Source organism: Capricornis sumatraensis, chromosome 18, assembly GCF_032405125.1.
Source record: "Capricornis sumatraensis isolate serow.1 chromosome 18, serow.2, whole genome shotgun sequence".
In the NCBI taxonomy this organism is placed as follows: domain Eukaryota; kingdom Metazoa; phylum Chordata; class Mammalia; order Artiodactyla; family Bovidae; genus Capricornis; species Capricornis sumatraensis.
Window position 1 is genome coordinate 42170574 of NC_091086.1, and position 17622 is coordinate 42188195.

Genomic DNA, 17622 nt, shown 5'->3' on the forward strand with positions numbered 1-17622 from the left:
TCTTCTGCATTGCAGGCAGATTCTTTACTATCTGAGCTACCAGGGATAGTTCATAAGGGTTTGTTAAACTCCTATTTCTATCTATATTTGAAATTCTCCATGACTTGGTTTTTTCTTTTAATCCTGGTAATTGTTACACAAATTTCAAAGTTTCTGAATAACACTTCTTAAAACAATGCTGTTAAGTGGAATATAGTCTTTAAACAATGTTATTTGGTTATTTATGGACATGGGAAAGGAATGTTTAGAGCCAAAACTAGGGTCATGGTGATAACTGTAAGGACAAAGTTATATAAACCCAGCCATTTCCCATTGGTGTGTTGTTACATTTCAGAAAGACATCTTTGTTTGACTCAGGTCAGTGATTCAAAGTTGAGTGTGTATCTGAGCTGGGATGTATTCCAGGCCTTGTGCCACAGAGATTTTGGTAGGGAGATCTGGAGTGGCACCTAGGAATTTACATTTCTAATAAGCTCAGAATGTGATCTATCACTTAACGATAATTGCAAGAGTTTCACTTCATTGATATAGAGAAAACACAAAATAATACAGTGATGAAATATTTTATTTAAGGCTTACTGCAACAGAAATGACTTCAAGGTTTTGTGCATTATTTTTCTAAAGAATATCTTTACAAAAGATACTACTTACAAATCAATCATCACCGTCATTGATGTTTCCGTGTATTTTTATAATTACATCATGACAGACACAAAGAGGCTAAATGATAACAATACTGGCCCCAAAGTCTTCTCAAAACAGACTAATCAAGATACTTGTTTGTACTACGTTAGGTGTACATAGTCCATTATTCCAGCCAAAAGCATAGTTATATGGAAGGAAAAAGTTGAAAAGAATGAGCAGAAGTCCTGGTTTGTGTTTATTTAGGTCAGTTAACAGCCATCTTCCTTTCAGCTGTGGCTCCTTCTCTCTTGTTCTTAGTGTGGAATGGTGTGACACAGGGCATTTGGTACCAGAGGCACAAGCAGCACCATCTCCACCACAGCAAAGAGAAAGGAGCCCCTAATCACGCTTATTTAGAAATATGATAAGTAAACATTAAGGGTTGTTGGGCAGAGAGAAGGGAAAAGAACTCTAGCATGACTGAACACTGCTATATAGCAGGTAGGTGCTTTGCATATATTGGTTTAAGGAGACAGAGCTGCTGCCAAGCCACTAAGGAACTCCCACTCTGCATAGCCTTTTACAATTATACCATCATAGCAATATAAGGAGACAGTGAAGGTGTTATCTTGGCCCAGACAACCTACTGGAGAATCCAAAAGAAGCTTACTGAAAACAGGTCATGTATATATCATAGTTCTTGGGGAAAAAAAGATGAACCATAAAATGTGAATGGAATTAATGACATATCTTCCTTCTATTCTGAGGTAGTCATCAAAAATTGTGGAAGATGTGTCTACTAAGTAGGAGTGCTATAATCTTGACACTGAGGCAGGGGTTCTGTGCCAGCCCTGCTCCTTAACTGTGGTAAACAACAGGGGGACACCTGTGGGGACCTCATCCACTCATTTGCATGGCTTACCTATTAAATAAGGTCCAACAGGAGGAGTTCCATCTTGCTACTGTCACCAATTCAAAGCAGGTCTAAAATCTGTTTCGGTCTCAAATATGTGACTCCATTAAACACATCCAGAATAAATTAGCATTGACAACTTATGCTCCTGTAACGAATCTTCTGCGGCCTGACATCTAGTTCCTTTACCCTTAAGGTACAAAATATGTGGTAAGACTTCCTGGAAATGCTTTCTTGCTAAAGCTGAACTTCAAGGACCACAGCCACCCTGCCCAGTACTGAGTGGATGCGTCCAGTGCCAGGTGTGCTGCCATAAAGGTGGACGTGCAAGGTAAGCCTGTTCCCTTGATCCTGCCGTTTCCACAGCAAGCCCGCTCCAAGCACAAACGTTAAATTTCATAGCTTCTGACCTTTGAAACCTAGCAAAATCATACACATCAGACCTTCCAGTGGTGGTAATTCACTGGGATTAAGCCCCGAGGTATCTGGTGATGGAACAGTGCCAGCTATGCTTCTACTAGGGTCTGTGTTGCCTCAGGATATGAAGTGGGCACTCTGCTTAGTGGCAGTGTTCACTTGGATCTAAAAGGGCAGTGGAGGACAGGCTGCTGTTCTCACTTGGGGCAGGGGAGGCAAGACCCAGGGGAATAGCCATTTGCATTTTATACTCCGAACAGAGTGCTGGCTCTGGTGGATTTGCTGGTGGGCTCTCCTTGTCTCCAGACATGGGTGAAGCCAACTGGGATACATAATTCAAATTAGCTTCTCCAGCTGGGATTTCTCCCAGGGAGTTCATGTAGTTTTGTTCCAGTGTCTTTAGTAAATTTTCAGGTGAAGTCAGTGGTCCCAGCTGACAGTGTGGGGCTTGAGGGGTTACTGGGAAATGTCCACAATAACCCAAGTCAGAAGCTGCCTGATTATAGGTAAAGTTCTCAAAACAGATGCAAGGTCCAGGGCCAGAGTAGTTCTTCTCTGTGGGGAGCAGGTCCAGACAGACAGGCTTAGTACCTTTAGTTTCTGTGGGTGACTTCCTAGTGCCTATGAACTGTATCTTACTCCCTTCAGGCTTGTTTACAACTTCGATAGCATCTGGAACACAGTCGTTGACGTTCATTATTGTTATATGAGGATTCTCCTGAAACAGAAACACAAAATGGGCAAAGATAATGTGTGTGTGTGTGTGTGTGTGTGTGTGTGTGTATCACGGTATATAAAGTATGTGAAATGCACTGAGAGCTTCACTTTTTTGTGTGTTTTATCCTGGTCACAAGTTAATGGTGGTGATCACAAGGAAATGATACTGAAACCCAAAGGATAGCCCCTGACAGAAGAAGTCAAAGCTGGGTTCACTCATCTCATGGCTGGGGGAGCAGAGGTGGCTCTTGCTTTGTTATATCTTCCTAAGGAGGTCTAGGATTGTATGATTATTATAGCCCAACCCCTGGGTTAGTCTTTAATAAGTACACGGTATCCCTAGAATTTCCCAGCATTTACCTTGAATTTTATTAATGACAGGACGCTGCTCTTGTAAGGGTCTGGAATGTCAGGATAACACTTGTCCTTCAACCTGGAAAACCAATGAAAATTTCACTGAATTTTGCAATAGAGTGGAATGGTTAAGAGTGAGAAACATGGAGTCAGATTAATCCTTGCTTTATCACTCTTAACACTGTAACCTTAAGCAAGCTTTTTAACCTTCCTATGACTAACCTAGACAGCATATTCAAAAGCAGAGACATTACTTTGCCAACAAAGGTCCGTCTAGTCAAGGCTATGGTTTTTCCAGTAGTCATGTATGGATGTGAGAGTTGGACTATAAAGAAAACTGAGCACCAAAGAACTGATGCTTTTGAACTGTGGTGTTGGAGAAGACTCTTGAGAGTCTCGGACTGCAAGGAGGTCCAGCCAGTCCATTCTAAAGGAGATCAGTCCTGGGTGTTCTTTGGAAGGACTGATGCTAAAGCTAAAACTCCAGTACTCTGGCCACCTCATGCAAAGAGTTGACTCATTGGAAAAGACTCTGATGCTGGGAGGGATTGGGGGCAGGAGGAGAAGGGGACGACAGGATGAGATGGCTGGATGGCATCACTGACTCCATGGACGTGAGTTTGAGTGAACTCCGGGAGTTGGTAATGGACAGGGAGGCCTGGCATGCTGCAATCCATGGGGTTGCAGAGTCAGACACGACTGAGCAGCTGAACTGAACTGAACTGAAGCTTTGATTTCCTCACTGGTTCAATGGAGATCATTATGGTAGTGACAGTGTTGGAAGGATTAAGTGAGTTGTTATATGTAAAGCACTGAAAATACTGTTAAGCACATGGTAAAGTGAAATATAAATATTAGCTCTTGCTATTTAACAAGTTTTACAATATTTTCAAATAGTTTCCTTATGTATTGACTTATTGCTTATCTGTTGATAAACAAGATTACTCAAAATTTTTCATATTTTTACCAAATCTTCCTTTGTCCTTTCCCTTCCAGCACTTTGCCTCATATGATCCAGTATGATTTCTATCTTATTAAATTCCTTTCTAGATTTTTTTTCCTTTGACTCTCTTCTTGGATGAAACCTTCCCCACACACTTACCACTGGCTTTTTAGGTAGCAAGTGATCATGACGACCAAAACGCAGAAAATCATGGGGAGAATGATGTGTATCAGCATATGGGCTGGAGAACGGAAAAGAAAGGGATTTTTTAGTGACTGCTTTTCCTTCAAAGAAATAAGTTTTACATGTCTGTTATTTCTCAGAACTCTATTTGTGCAAGATTCACTCTGAGTGCTGTCTGACTGGTGGGGAGCAGGGTGGTGAGACGCCAACCAGCCAACACAGGGACCCATCTGCCCTTAATACTTGTGGCTCAAACTCGTTACCTCTCTTGACAGAATGGATCATTACTCCCCATTCTTCACTCCCTCTCTGTATGAGAAGTATATTCCACCCCCTTGACTTGGAGGCTCAGCTGTGACTTGGTTTGCCCAATGGGAGGTGAGCAGTAGTCACACTGGTAGCTGAGTTGAGTGTGCTTAGAGTTGGCTTGCTCGCATGTTCCTGTGATGCACTCTGAGCAGAGCTGGCCCCTCAGAGCCACTGTCCTTCAATCTGAGCCTCAGGGAATGAACAAACTACATGGAACAGACCTAAACGTGCCTGAAGCCTGGAGCCCCACTGGGTTCAACCTGTGTCAGCCAAGCCAGGAGCATGAACAGACAGATCTGTTTCTGTATGCCACTGAGATTTGGAGGTATTTTTGTTATTCATTGTTCAGTCACTAGGTCATGTCCAACTCTTTGTGACCCCATGAACTGCAGCACACCAGGCTTCCCTGTCCTTAACTATCTCCGGGAGTTTGCTCAAACTCATGTCCATCTCATCTTCTGTCGCCCCCTTCTCCTGCCCTCAATCTTCCCCAGCATCAGGGTCTTTTCCAATGAATGGGCTCTTCACATCAGGTAGCTAAAATATTGGCGCTTCAACATCAGTCCTTCCAATGAATATTCAAGATTGATTTCCTTTAGGACTGACTGGTTTGATCTCCTTGCTGTCCAAGGGACTCTCAAGAGTCTTCTCCAGTACCACAAGGTATTTTATTACCCATTAAAAACGGACTAATGCACCCTTCTAGTTAGGGTCTAATAAAATTACCTAAATCATAACCTAGGTAATTATTCTACTTTTATTTCTCAGCTATATCAACCTGTACTTCATTTTCATAAATGCCCATCTTCCTGTTCTCAATGCTTGCAAATCCACCAAAGAACAGTGTAGATAGGTTGTTAAACATCCTCTTTTATAAAAGCAAATCATACAAGGGCATTTGAAGGCTGATAGTCATTCACATGTACGTATATTTCTGCTGACAAAAACACCCCCACCCCTCTCTAGACAGAAGTCATAAGGGTGTTTCCAAGTCAACACTAAAATACGCTATCTGTGATTTTCAAACTGTTCTGGGACTGAGAAAGTTTCCAGGTCATAGATCAGGCATATTAGCTTCACTCTTATCTATGTTGTGGGATTCTGTGTAACTTTTTTTTTTCTTTCATGAGTTTCATCTAAAGAAAGAAAGACACAGACAAAGACAGAGAAGAAAGGTTTAAACATCCCTGATCTAGACAAAGTCCGCAACTGTGCGTGTCGTTTGTCAGTTTCCCAGGAACCCCTAAGAGGAGAGTTCTGATTTGGAAAAACTCACAGTAGTCATCCGGAGTCGTGACCTTTGTGAAGTCATCCAGGGGACCCTCACCAGCACTTGTATAAGGAGTGACAAAAAACTCATAGACAGACTCTGGCTGTAGGTCTTTCACAACAAATGTCTTTTGATCCGGGTTGTCAATTGTGTATTTGCAACCTACTGAATTATCTGTGTTTAAAAAGAAATTTTTTTTTAAGAAGAAAAAAGATGATTTAAGAGTGTAATAAAGATCTTGTGAGACAGTCAGGCACTAATACTTCTGTGGACTCAGCACTGCCAACATTTCTAAACCAATCAAAAATGAAATCATAATTTCATGACACTGGGCATACTAAGATGTTTGGGAGATGGCAAGCAAGATGAGCATTCCACTAAGCAAGGGCTATGGGGGGTGGGGTGTGGGGGGAACTCAAATCTGCCAGAGACAGAGTAAGAGCTTGCCAGAGCTACTTAGAATACATTGCGATAAGCTTTAACAAAGTCAAAAAAAGAAAATGAGGTTAGCAAGCAAGTTTCCTAAGCAGTAAGTAGGTTTTCTTAAGGAGCTAGGAGTACTTCTTAAGGAGCTAGGAGTGCTTCTAAAAATACCGGGCCACATTGTTTTTAAGTAAGTTAAAATCCTGGCCCCCATCGTCCTGTCCACCCTACTAATTTAAGGACACTATTCGATCATTAAAGCATGCGAGCACAGAAATCAGCCTGGACATGATCAGAGATGGCTGGTAGCCTTTCCAATGATTTCAAGTAAGGAGATCTTGAAACTGTAAACAGACTGAAAAAAAGAAAAATCAAAAAGTGTCACCTGGAAGAAATGTCTTTTCAAATTCCCGGTGGCACTCCTCCCCTGTCTTGGATTTCAGGTAGACATAGTACCCTTGTATAAAACCAGTTTGAGATTCGGTGGAATAATCCTTCCAACTCAGCGTGAAGGAATGGGAGGTCAAGTTAATCGTGGCCACTTCAGGGTTGTATGAAGGAGCTAAGAAAGGAAGGTGAGATAACGTAAGAGTCACAATTTGGAAGCAGTCTCAGAGCATTCATGTAAATCGAAGGTAGAACCACAGCCCACTCTATAGGTGCTTATGACAAGTGAAGGACTCATCTTTTTCTCTGACTTTGTTCATGATAGCTGGGAAGGAACAAGCTTCATCTTGTTCAAGCCTTGCCTCTCCCAGAAGTAGAAATGGATGCCCAGAGAGATTCAGTAACTTGTGCAAAGTCACACCGCAAAAAAGAAAATAAAGGCTTCCCTAGAATTTTTTCTGCACCTGACTGAATTCTAAACAGTGTTTGGGAGAATGAACTGAAGTAGGGGGAAGGGAGGAGGAGGAAGGGTTATGTTTGAAGAGGTCAAGGTGGCTTTGAAGAGTCTTAGTTCCCAGGCAGTGGAAACGCACAGTTGTCCAAGTGTATGTGTGTGTGTGTTAAGTCACTTCAGTCGTGTCTGACTCTGTGCAACCCTATGGACCTCACCCCACCAGTCTCCTTTGTCCATGGGATTCTCCAGGCAAGAAGACTGGAGTGGGCCACATTCCCTCCTCCAGAGGATCTTCCCGACTCAGAGATTGAACCCGCATCTCTTAGGCCTCCTGCCTTGGCAGGAGGGTTCTTCACCACTAGTGCCACCTGGGAAGGCCCCGTCCAAGTGTGGGAAGACTTCATTCTGAGGCTGCCCTGAGCCTGTTTCAGCACATAAGCTGGTGCATGCCTGGCCTGCGGCCACCAACACTCACAGAAATGCCCCTCCCACCTGTCTGGGACAGCACCCACTCAATGGAGAATACCAAGAGCTGGTCTGATTGATGCAAGGTAACCAAGGACCCAGCCGCCCAGCTCCCAGTGGGTGTGCCAAGAAGCTAAATAAGCAACCACATGAAAGGATCAAAACTTGCCCATGTTGCTGGTGGAATCAAAGTACAATGTCTAAGAGGGGCAGCAATTTCACAGTATATCTGCGAAAAGTCTTAAAACCTGTAAAACTGTATTTAAGAAGTTCCACCTTCTGGTTCAAGTATTCTACCTCTAGGACTTTATTTAAAAACCATTATCAGTGCAATGGACAAAGATTCAGCTAAAATGATGGCGAGTCAGATAAGGCATAAGGGGATTTGGCCAAGAAAAAGAGAGAGACTGAATATTAGAGACTGCAAGAAAATTGAGGGTGAATTTTATAGTTTTTAATTGAAAAACATTTTAATCATCCTGAAAGTCCAAAGATGGGTGATCTGCCATATGCAACCCATGAGGCAGTTTGCAGTCATAATGACTGAAAAGGTAAATATTACTTAGTGACATGAGTCAAAAAGGACTTTACAAAACTGCATAGAGTAAGATCTGATTTTTATATCAAAGTGTATGCCTGTACTGAGAAAGAACACACACAAAACAGCCAGTGGTGGTAAAATCAGCCAGAGTTTTGTCTTCTTTTGCATAACATTTCATGAATTGTCTTTAATGAAAATGTTTTATGCTTATGATTAAAAAATAATGTTTTTAAAAACCCAATGGCCAGAATAAATAGCACACTGAAAATTAGGAAAGGTGCTACAATTTTCCTAAAGCTGAAGCAAAGAGTCTCTGAATTGTCCTGAACAAGTCTACCCATGGACACAGTAAATGCTTTAAACTTACCCAGTTCCTTCAAATAGCCAGCTTTTTTCTCTAATAAATGGGCCATCCCTTTTGCAGAAATTTCATAAATTCTGAAGTTGTAGCGAACCCCTGGTCTAAAAGCATCTAGAGAAGAAAAGTCAACAGATTGTCAATAACACAGGAAGACATTCTCTTTATTTCTGAAAAGGAAAAGAATGAAAAATGAATTTGGGTCACCTTAAACAATCTTCCTCCTCGGAGTTTCTGCCCTTCATCTCTACCATCTTCCCGCCTTCCCCTGAGCCTTGGAATCCTCCGGCATATCTGACAATGTGGGGGGGGGGGGGGGGGGGGAGGCTGTTTTCTACATCATCCTCTCAAAATACCCTTATCCATGTGCGTAAAACTCTCTTCTGACTCTAAATCTCCCGCCAGCGACGCGCCCTTTCTCCGCCCATGAGAGGCAAGCGCCTGGAAGATCTGCTTCCAGTAACTCACTTGCCCCTCACCCCACACCTCTAACACTGCTCAATAAAGGGAAGACTCCTCCTCATTCCCGCCAGCCACCCGAATGACCCCACTGGGCCTCATCAGTCACCCTCAAGTGGTGGGGTGGTGGTGGTTTAGTCGCTAAATCATATCCTACTTTTGCAACCCCATGGACTGTAGCCCATCAGGCTCCTCTGTCCACTGTCCGTGGGATTTCCCAGGCAAAAACACTCGAGGGGTTTGCCATTTCCTTCATCAGTCACTCTCTGGATCGACAATTCCCACATCTCTACCTTGTGACCAGCAGATGGCGCCACTAACCCACTGCTCAAGCCACTAACCTATGCTCCTTAAATTGCTACACTTGCAACCTGGAAAAGACAAATCCAGTGTGGCGGGGAAAGAGACCAAGTTGCACTGAAACTGAAGGAGTTGATAATCGACTACCATCAACTCTACTCCTATGTCTTCCAAATCCGCATCTTTGCTTTTGTAAAAGCTCTCAGGACGACTGTTACAGAGGTCCTTTGCTATCCATTTGAGACTGCTGGCTTAGAACAAATTCATGAATCTTATGAACACCTATCCAGACTTACATCTGGATGGATCTGTAAAAGTAAATATAAAGGTCAAAACTTAGACCACATCACTGCAAAACTTGAACTCCAAGACCCACGCGGGATTTGGAGTTATCAGTGAGCACAGAGTATCTGAGATGGTCCAGAAATCCTAGTTGAATTAGGTGGATGGAGTGAGATGGTAATACAGAAGGTTCTTACCCGAGCTAATAACTGTGCCTGTGTTAGTGGGGCCTAGGTTTTTCCATCGGAGAACACAGGGAAGGTTCTGGGGATCGTCACACCACTCCACAACGTAACCTGTGGCATTTCTGGATTGGGGTTTCCAAGACATGTGAAATCCATCCTCTGTACCATTCACTCTTCCTTCTTCAACATTTTCTGTATGTTACCAAGAGGGCAATGCTTCAGATTTAATTAATCAGACATTCTGCAAAAGTATCTAAAGAAGAAAATAAGCTTGAACATGCTGTGTATCTAGCAGGTCCAAGCCTTCCCTCTGTAACTGTGACAGGGCTTAGGATAAGGGCAGGAGGGATGTTTTCATCAGGTTTTTCTTAGCTCTCACTCCCAACAAATATTCGTACCTGCCCCTCAAATGTCCCTTGTCCTGAGAGACCCAAAGAAACATCAGCTCCTAAGACAGGGATCAGCAGGCAGGACCGTTGTTTTTACTAAGAACAGTTCTAAGATTTTTCAACTGTTGTTGAAAACAAAGGGTAGAAAATACAAATTGGAAAATGATGATTGAAGTGCCTATATTAATGTCTAAAATATTTATGCTCTGCCTTTTTACTGAAAAAGTAGTTGACCTTTGACCTAGAACTGTGTCTGGTACTTGATCTACTTTCAAAAACTATCTGTTGAATAATTCAGCTTATTCCCCCACACAATGCTGGCTGCCTCAGAATGAACTCCTGTCTCCAAGATGTTAGGGGTAGAAACTGAGGTGATCGCAGAGCAAAACAGGAAGAAATGATTCACATACATCCAGAGTCAGCTTATGGAAGGGTGGGACAGTACTTGTGACCTAGGATGCTGCCTCAATGGATTTTATGCAGCAGGGTAGTCTTCCATACATCCGACAATTAAAGGTGATGGTCTCAATGGACTACAGCGCTGCTGACTTCAAGCAGGTCAGTCTAGGTCTGGAGGGATGAGAACTTCTGTTTCCAAGGCTGATTCTACAGCCTCCCGCTGTTCAGAAGGCAGTGGACCCAGGCGGTCACTTGAGTGAAAGCAGACTCTGATCAAGGACCAGGCCTGCAAGCAGCTGTTCAGAGAGGCAACCAGTGTGGTACAAGCAAATATGACATGGGATGGACTTAATACTCCACACGTACTTCTTGTTTCTCTGCAATTCGTATTTGATGAGGCATCTTTTCTTTTATCTGGCAATTCTAATTACAGCTGAATGTTGATGGGTGCTATCAAATTTTCCAGGGCACCAAATTATCATCCAGCTGGGAGCACCCAAACAAATGTGCAGCCCCAGGTATAAGGTCAGGGGTCCCCCACGAAGGCCTGTGCCTGTCCTACCCACACAGCTTCTGTCTTTCTTCATCAGAGACCCAAATCTCTTTCATGTTGAAGCTGACATTTTCCACTTATTCATATTGACTATAATTTCACCCCAAACTTAAAGCATAATTCTCCAAAGCTGCTTCTCTAACCTTGCAAATATGTCTGGAGAAGTGAGGGGAGAAGCAAAGAAAATGGAATCTTTTCTTTTCAGTCATTCACACTTTAGCATGAATTGGCTGAACCTCCTTGGCCTGTCTCATAGCACATCAGTGCCTTTATCCACTCTAGAGACATAAGAATGTGGACCATATCGGAAGGCTGGATAGAGCCTCACAAGGGGACGGAGTGGGTTCTGAAGGCAGGGCATGAGGAAGGAAGACAGAGTGGGAACCCCCAGATGGGGATGACCCCAAAACAGAGAAGAGTGTTTAGCAGAGTTGTTTGAGCTGAGCCTCCCTGGAGGTAGAGTTTATCTATCAGCTCCCCGAGGAGTGAATGAAATGCCCACCTTTCCTGTTCTGTTCCTAATAAAGACAGAATACAACCATTCACTTCCTTCTCTGATACAGTTCTTCAAAAGCAAAGATTATGTCAAGTAACTCCTTAGTTTTTCTTCTGCGGCACAATCCCAATTTCTTTTTCTTACTTGACACACTGGATGGTTCTTAACCAAAATAAATAAGACAAAAATAATAACACCCTCCAATCTAGCCCATTTAACCTAAATGTAAGCCTAATTTGAATAACAGGTATAAAGTGACCCGACATAGCCCCACAAGCAGGGTATGACAATTTTTATAGCAGTAACTGAAGGGTGACATTATTGCAAGGTTCACAAATCAATTTAGGATGTCTGTGAGGTGCTGTCCAAGTGTTCAGTGTCTGAGTGTGTGTACCACTGGGCGTGGGGTTAGTGCAACCAACTTCCTTTCATAGCTCTCCCAGGAAGGAAAGTAACACCATTATTGATTGTACATGTAAGGTCATTTCCACCTTGTTTGCACTTTCACAGGCTAAGTGTTTAGACAGTTATCATCGTTTATTCCACAGCTTTGGCAAAGCCCTTTTTGAAAGATGATGCTAGTTCTCCTTGTGGCCAAAATTGACAAAATATTTTGCCATATAAGAAATGCAACTCATATTCCATAAGTCACAAAGCATGCTCATACCAACTCTAACTCTGTTAGGACTGTTTGTTTGTGTTGCATTTATTTGAATAAAATTTGAGATAACTTCCCAAATCAGTGGAAGAATCCCTGGAAGGGAAATGTCCTGAGCCATGGCTGAAATCTTCCCACACCGAGGAGGACTGTCCCAGAAACCTGCCAACATGCCTGGACCCAAAGAAAATGACAAACAGTTTGGCAGCTGCATCTTTTGTCTCTCCAAACTACTCTTTCCAATTTATTCATATCTACCAAATAACACCATCAACATTTGCCTAGTGAAGAAAAACAAAACCAAAGAAACTCACCATTTTCAGGATGTCCAGAAATGGCAACTGCGGAAGCTGGAGAAGGGCCCACACTGTTGTGAGCCGTGACATAGATCTGGTAAGAACTCTGATTGAGGGTTACTTTTGTGCTGTTGGCCGGAGCAGGGACAGAGAGGACCTCTAAACTGGATGGTTCATCAAGATTTTCTACAGCTACATTATAGAACAGGATCTTCCCGTTGGTATGCACTTTTGATAGAGGCTGAAAACAAATATTGACAATCATTTCAACATGGGCTTCCCTCTGAATAAGAATTTACTTGATTGCTTTCTCATCTTTTCTCTCCTTTGATTGCCTTATACACACACACACACACACACACACACACACACACACACAGCAAATTAAAACAGTTTAAGAGCGAAAATAACCTTCTAAATAAACCACACTTGAAATCAGACATTCTACTTTAACTAATATTGAGTAGAGAATAGGATCATTTTGGGGTGAGCTTAAGAGCATATCATGTCCAAAGGGTGACCAATTAAGGAATCGAGAGGAAGGGGGTTATTTAGCCTGGATTAAAACACACTTGGTGAGTATGTACTCAGTTGGTAAAGATTCCGCCTGCAATGCAGGAGATGCTGGTTTGATCCCTGGGTTGGAAAGATCCCCCGGAGGAGGAAATAGCTACCCACTTCACTACTCTTTCCTAGGAAATCCCATGGACAAAGGAGCCTGGCAGGCTGCAGTCCATGGGGTTGCAAGAGTCGGACCTGACTTAGCAACTAAACCACCGCCACCACAGTGAGTACAGAGCAGGGAAGACAGGAGTAACCCCAGACAGGAGGGGGCTGGGCTCCTGGAATGCCTCCCTCCACCAGCTGTGTCACCCCTTGCCCCCAAGCTGTGCTTCCCCAGACCCAGGGCCCACGGTCCCTCTTTCAGATGGTCCTCCAGGTTGTAGAGAAGTCTCTGTCCACACAACCCTAAGCCCGCTCCCAAGGCCTCAACCCCCAGCCAGATGGTGCACCCCCAGACCTGAGATCAGGCTGGGGCAGCTGTTGGCTCTGGGTGTGGACAGAACCCGCCTGTACAGACTGGCGCATCCACAGGTGTGTGAACAAGCCCCCCGATGGGGAGGCCCAGAGTGGAGGTGGGAAGCAAAGTGGGTTGGGCTCTGGCTGGGGACCAGCTCCCCAGCATGGCCACGCTTTAGCACTAGACACTGAGGAATTCAAGAGCTCTGAGTGGGGCTTCCTTGATGGCTCAGATGGTAAAGAATCCGCCCGCAATGTGGGGGACCTGGGTTGGATCCCTGGGTTGGGAAGATCCCCTGGAGGAGGGCATGGCAACCCACTCCAGTATTCTTGCCTGGAGAATCCCCAAGGGCAGAGGAGCCTTGTGGGCTCCAGTCCATGGGGTCGCAAAGTCGAACACGACTGGGTGACTAAGCACAGCACAGCATAGCCAGTATTCTTGCCTGGGAAATCCCATGGACAGAGGAGCCTGGTGAACTACAGTCCATGGGATCAAAAAGAGCCGGCCATGACTTTGCGACTACATCACCACCACCACCTCCTCAACACAAACCAGGCCTTCCACGTTGTCATGAAGGCAGGTTAGTCAACATAGAAGGACTAGATTGACTTCTGCTACAATCTTTAAGCTTGACTTATAACTTTCAAATATAAATATTCATAAAAATATTTAAATATTTAAATATTCATTTAAAATATGGTATATATTTCTCTGCTTCTCCTCATGCCCTGGGCCCTGCAGATGTTAGGGGCAGGCCTGCGGGGAAGTTAGGAGATGCAGTTCCAACCATCAGAACCAGAACCAGCTACCTGGGCAAGGCAAGAGGCTGCCGAGGAAGAAGGCCCTGGTCCAGTTTTAGGGGTATGGATGCAGAGTGGGGATTCCCCAACCAGGTCAGAAATTCTACAGGATTCCTGGGAAGAGCCCTCCCAATCGAAAGACTACATCAGTATCTAATCTTGGTGAAAAGCAAATGACAAGCAAAAATGTCTTTCTAAACCTCTGGCCTCTTACCTTCCAGAACAAGGTCACCGTTGGATGTCCTGACACAAATGTCACATCTCTCCAGACATCGGGCGCCTCCGATGGAGCTGAAATCAACCAAAGGAAAGCTCCTGGGTCACAACACGGACGTAGAACAATACTTTCAACCTTCCTCTAGTTCGGTCAGCAAAGTGACCACAGCCAGTCTGACCTGAGGCCTGCATCCCGGCTTTTCACTCTCTGTGATGTCTACACACTTGGCCGTGGCACACTGTTCACTCTCACAAGGGGCAGGCACTCAGTAGGTGCTTTACAAAAGGGCTGCTACATTGGAACAGGAGGTAACACGGGGGCCTTTGTGAAACTCAAGCCTCAGAGCTTCTAGAAGCCACCAAGGAATTTTGGAACCCTGTGTCGGTCCAATGCTAGGGGGTTAGTTAGGCAAGAATCCTGCATCAGTCCAATGCTAGATTAGTTAGGCAAATTTCCCATTTCTGGAATTTCTAGGCACAGCAAACCATTGCTACTTCCTTGCCCCTCTGGTGGAGGCTGCAGTTGGACACCCTTAAGTGGAGCCCAGTTCTCCTGATTGCACACTGGCTGGCCCCTGGCTGTGGTCAGAGCCTGGGATCCTCTCCTTGTCCCCCTCCTCCCCATGTACACCTGTCCCCCAGTTCCTGGCCTGAGCCTGGGGCAGCTCCCTGTGTGTGGGCCCTCGGGGCAGCGGCTGCAAACCTCCCCGTTTGCCTCTCCCCACTCTGTTCTAGAAGACCTTGCCTCCTTGTCATTCTTGCCACTAAACTGTGGCACATAAGTCAGTGATTTATGACTGGATTCAATGTATCTCTGCACAAGAAGAACACTGTTTTGCAACATAACATAAAATTTTAATTCTCTGCTTTATGAAAATATAGTTTATGGTCCCCAACAACTGAATTTTTTTAAAAAATGAAAATTTTTTTTCATACAGTTGCTAACACTTTCTATTCAACATGAAGGTGACCGTATATCTTTAAAATCTTTGCAACCTCATGGATAATAGCCCGCCAGGCTCATCTGTCCATGGGATTCTCCAGGCAAGAATACCAGAGTGGGTTGCCATTCCCTTCTCCAGAGGATCTTCCTGACCCAAGGATTGAACCCAGGTCTCCTGTATTACAGGCAGATTCTTTACCATCTGAGCCACCAAGGAAATCTCTGAAATTTAAGAGACTCCTTTTTTTTTTCCCTGTAGTTGCTAACACTTTCTAGCACAACATGAAGGTAGCCGTATATTTTTTAAAATCTATTAAGAGGCAGATTTCAATTTGCTAAACAAGCCATCAGAGAAGCCAATATTAAGTATAAAACATATTGAAAAACTCAAGTGCCATATGAGACCTCAAGCTCAGTGCAGAATCTTCCACTGCTGGTTTGTACGTGACCACCTGCATGAGAAGAGAACAGCAGTACAGCTGGTGGTGCCCCATATTTATGTCACTACAATATCTCCCCATGGGGTCATTTATCTCTGCTCACTGTGATTCTGCTTAAGTAGGATTATAATACATATAAACATCGACTCTGCCAGCATTGAGCAAAGTGTTATCAGAGTTGAAAAAGTATAGGTTCATCATCAGTAGATTCAACTGATTTTAACTTTGCAAAAGCAAAGTTAAGCATTTTCAGACTTATGATATTATAATCTAAAATAAACTAATTACCAAAAATGCTAAAAAAAAATGGAAAGTTTTTTTCTTTCCACTAAGTTTTAGGTATAATTTTGGAATACACTTGCAAAAAAAATAACCCCAAAGCAAAGCAATATTAAAGTATAAAGTATTAGGATAAAGCAAATCTTCTTTGCTCAGTTGCTTCAGTTGTGTCTCTTTGCGACCCTATAGACTGTAGCCCGCCAGGCTCCACTGCCCACGGGATTCTCCAGGCAAGAATGCTGGAGTGGGTTGCCATGTCCTTCTCCAGAGGATCTTCCTGACCTGGGGACTGAACTCACATCTCCTGTGTCTCCTGCATTGCAGGAGGATTCTTTACCCACTGAGCCACCTGGGAAGCCCACAGTTGAGGAATATACCACATTACCATCAGGAACGGGGCTCTCTGCTCCAAGGATTCTTGGGGGCTCTATATGACTAGAAAAAAATGACTGGACTCCTGGAGGGGCTGACGAGGGGAAGAGGCTACTGAGCACCTCTGGTGACCAGCCCAGGTGTGGATTTTCGTGCACTGCCCTTGCTACCACCTCAGTCAGAACACTTTAAAATGTCCCTTCCAGGCTGAAACAGAAAAAAAAAACTCCACAGCCTGCAGACATGAATAACAAGATGGAATCAAATAAATATACACAATCCTTCCTTAGGCAGCAAAACAGCCCGGATGTGAGTCCACAAGCTCTCCAGGCTGTAATAACACCCCCGAGAGACACACCAGGCAGTCTGGGTGAGGGGGAAGCTCTGGAGTCAGCTGGCCTGGGTGTCAGCCGCAGTGCTGACTCAGGGGCCTGTGAAACTCCTCATCCTCCCTGTGCCTCCCGGGCCCCATCCACTGAGTGAGGAGACAACAGGACCTGCTGCACGGCACTGGGAGGATTTGAGGAAAACACTGGGAACCCTTGGAGCTGCGTCTGGCACACACTAAACACTCTGTGCTCCGGTTACTGTTGTTATGTCTGCTGCTCATTAACTGCAAGCTGGCGCGTCTCCCCAGTCCAGGGGCCCAGGCTGCCTCGTGTGGGCCGGGCGATGGCAGGACTACTATGTGGCATTGGAAGGAGATGAATGCAGGGCTGCGCCATCTCATCTCCTGAGCAATACTTGTGGTCTAAAACGTAGTTATTTGGGAGGAAAACTCTCTGTTTAGTCATTATTGACCAAACAACCTCTGAGAGCATCATGAGAAAGCTCCCAGTTTGCTGTCGCTGGAATGAACGACTTAACAATGATGATTAAGTTTCCAGATACTACCTTTCCAAACACAGCCCACGGCTGTTTTCTATGAGATCAGTGCTTTCCTCAGCAAAAATGCTACTGTTGGTCCCCACGCCTGAAAGAAAAGTCATACTTATTTACAGAGCCCCAGTTTCAACAGGAAGCCAGCAGTAGCAGGAGCTTAGAAACCATTTTGGAAAACTAAAAGTCCCAGAGAAGATGTTCGGTATAAATAACCTGGATGGCAAATAAATGTCTGAGGTAGATGTCTTCCCACCCACACTCCGTTAGGCATTAAATTCACTTTTTTTTTTTTTT

The 17622-nt window shown here is 44.2% G+C and overlaps 1 protein-coding gene across 2 annotated transcripts in view; it reads right to left on the minus strand.

Moving 5' to 3' along the window:
- Positions 1 to 566: 566 nt before the first annotated feature.
- The window catches only part of OSMR (oncostatin M receptor), a 64519-nt gene continuing 47463 nt past the window's right edge, over positions 567 to 17622 (minus strand). For both annotated transcript variants that reach the window (XM_068990458.1, XM_068990459.1), the window contains 9 exons: positions 14411 to 14487; positions 12394 to 12616; positions 9597 to 9776; positions 8368 to 8472; positions 6539 to 6715; positions 5737 to 5904; positions 4128 to 4209; positions 3032 to 3104; positions 567 to 2672 (listed from right to left, as the gene is read on the minus strand). In XM_068990458.1, the coding sequence (XP_068846559.1) occupies positions 2097 to 2672; positions 3032 to 3104; positions 4128 to 4209; positions 5737 to 5904; positions 6539 to 6715; positions 8368 to 8472; positions 9597 to 9776; positions 12394 to 12616; positions 14411 to 14487 (1661 nt within the window). In that variant the 3' untranslated portion in view covers positions 567 to 2096. The remainder of the gene's footprint in view (positions 2673 to 3031; positions 3105 to 4127; positions 4210 to 5736; positions 5905 to 6538; positions 6716 to 8367; positions 8473 to 9596; positions 9777 to 12393; positions 12617 to 14410; positions 14488 to 17622) is intronic.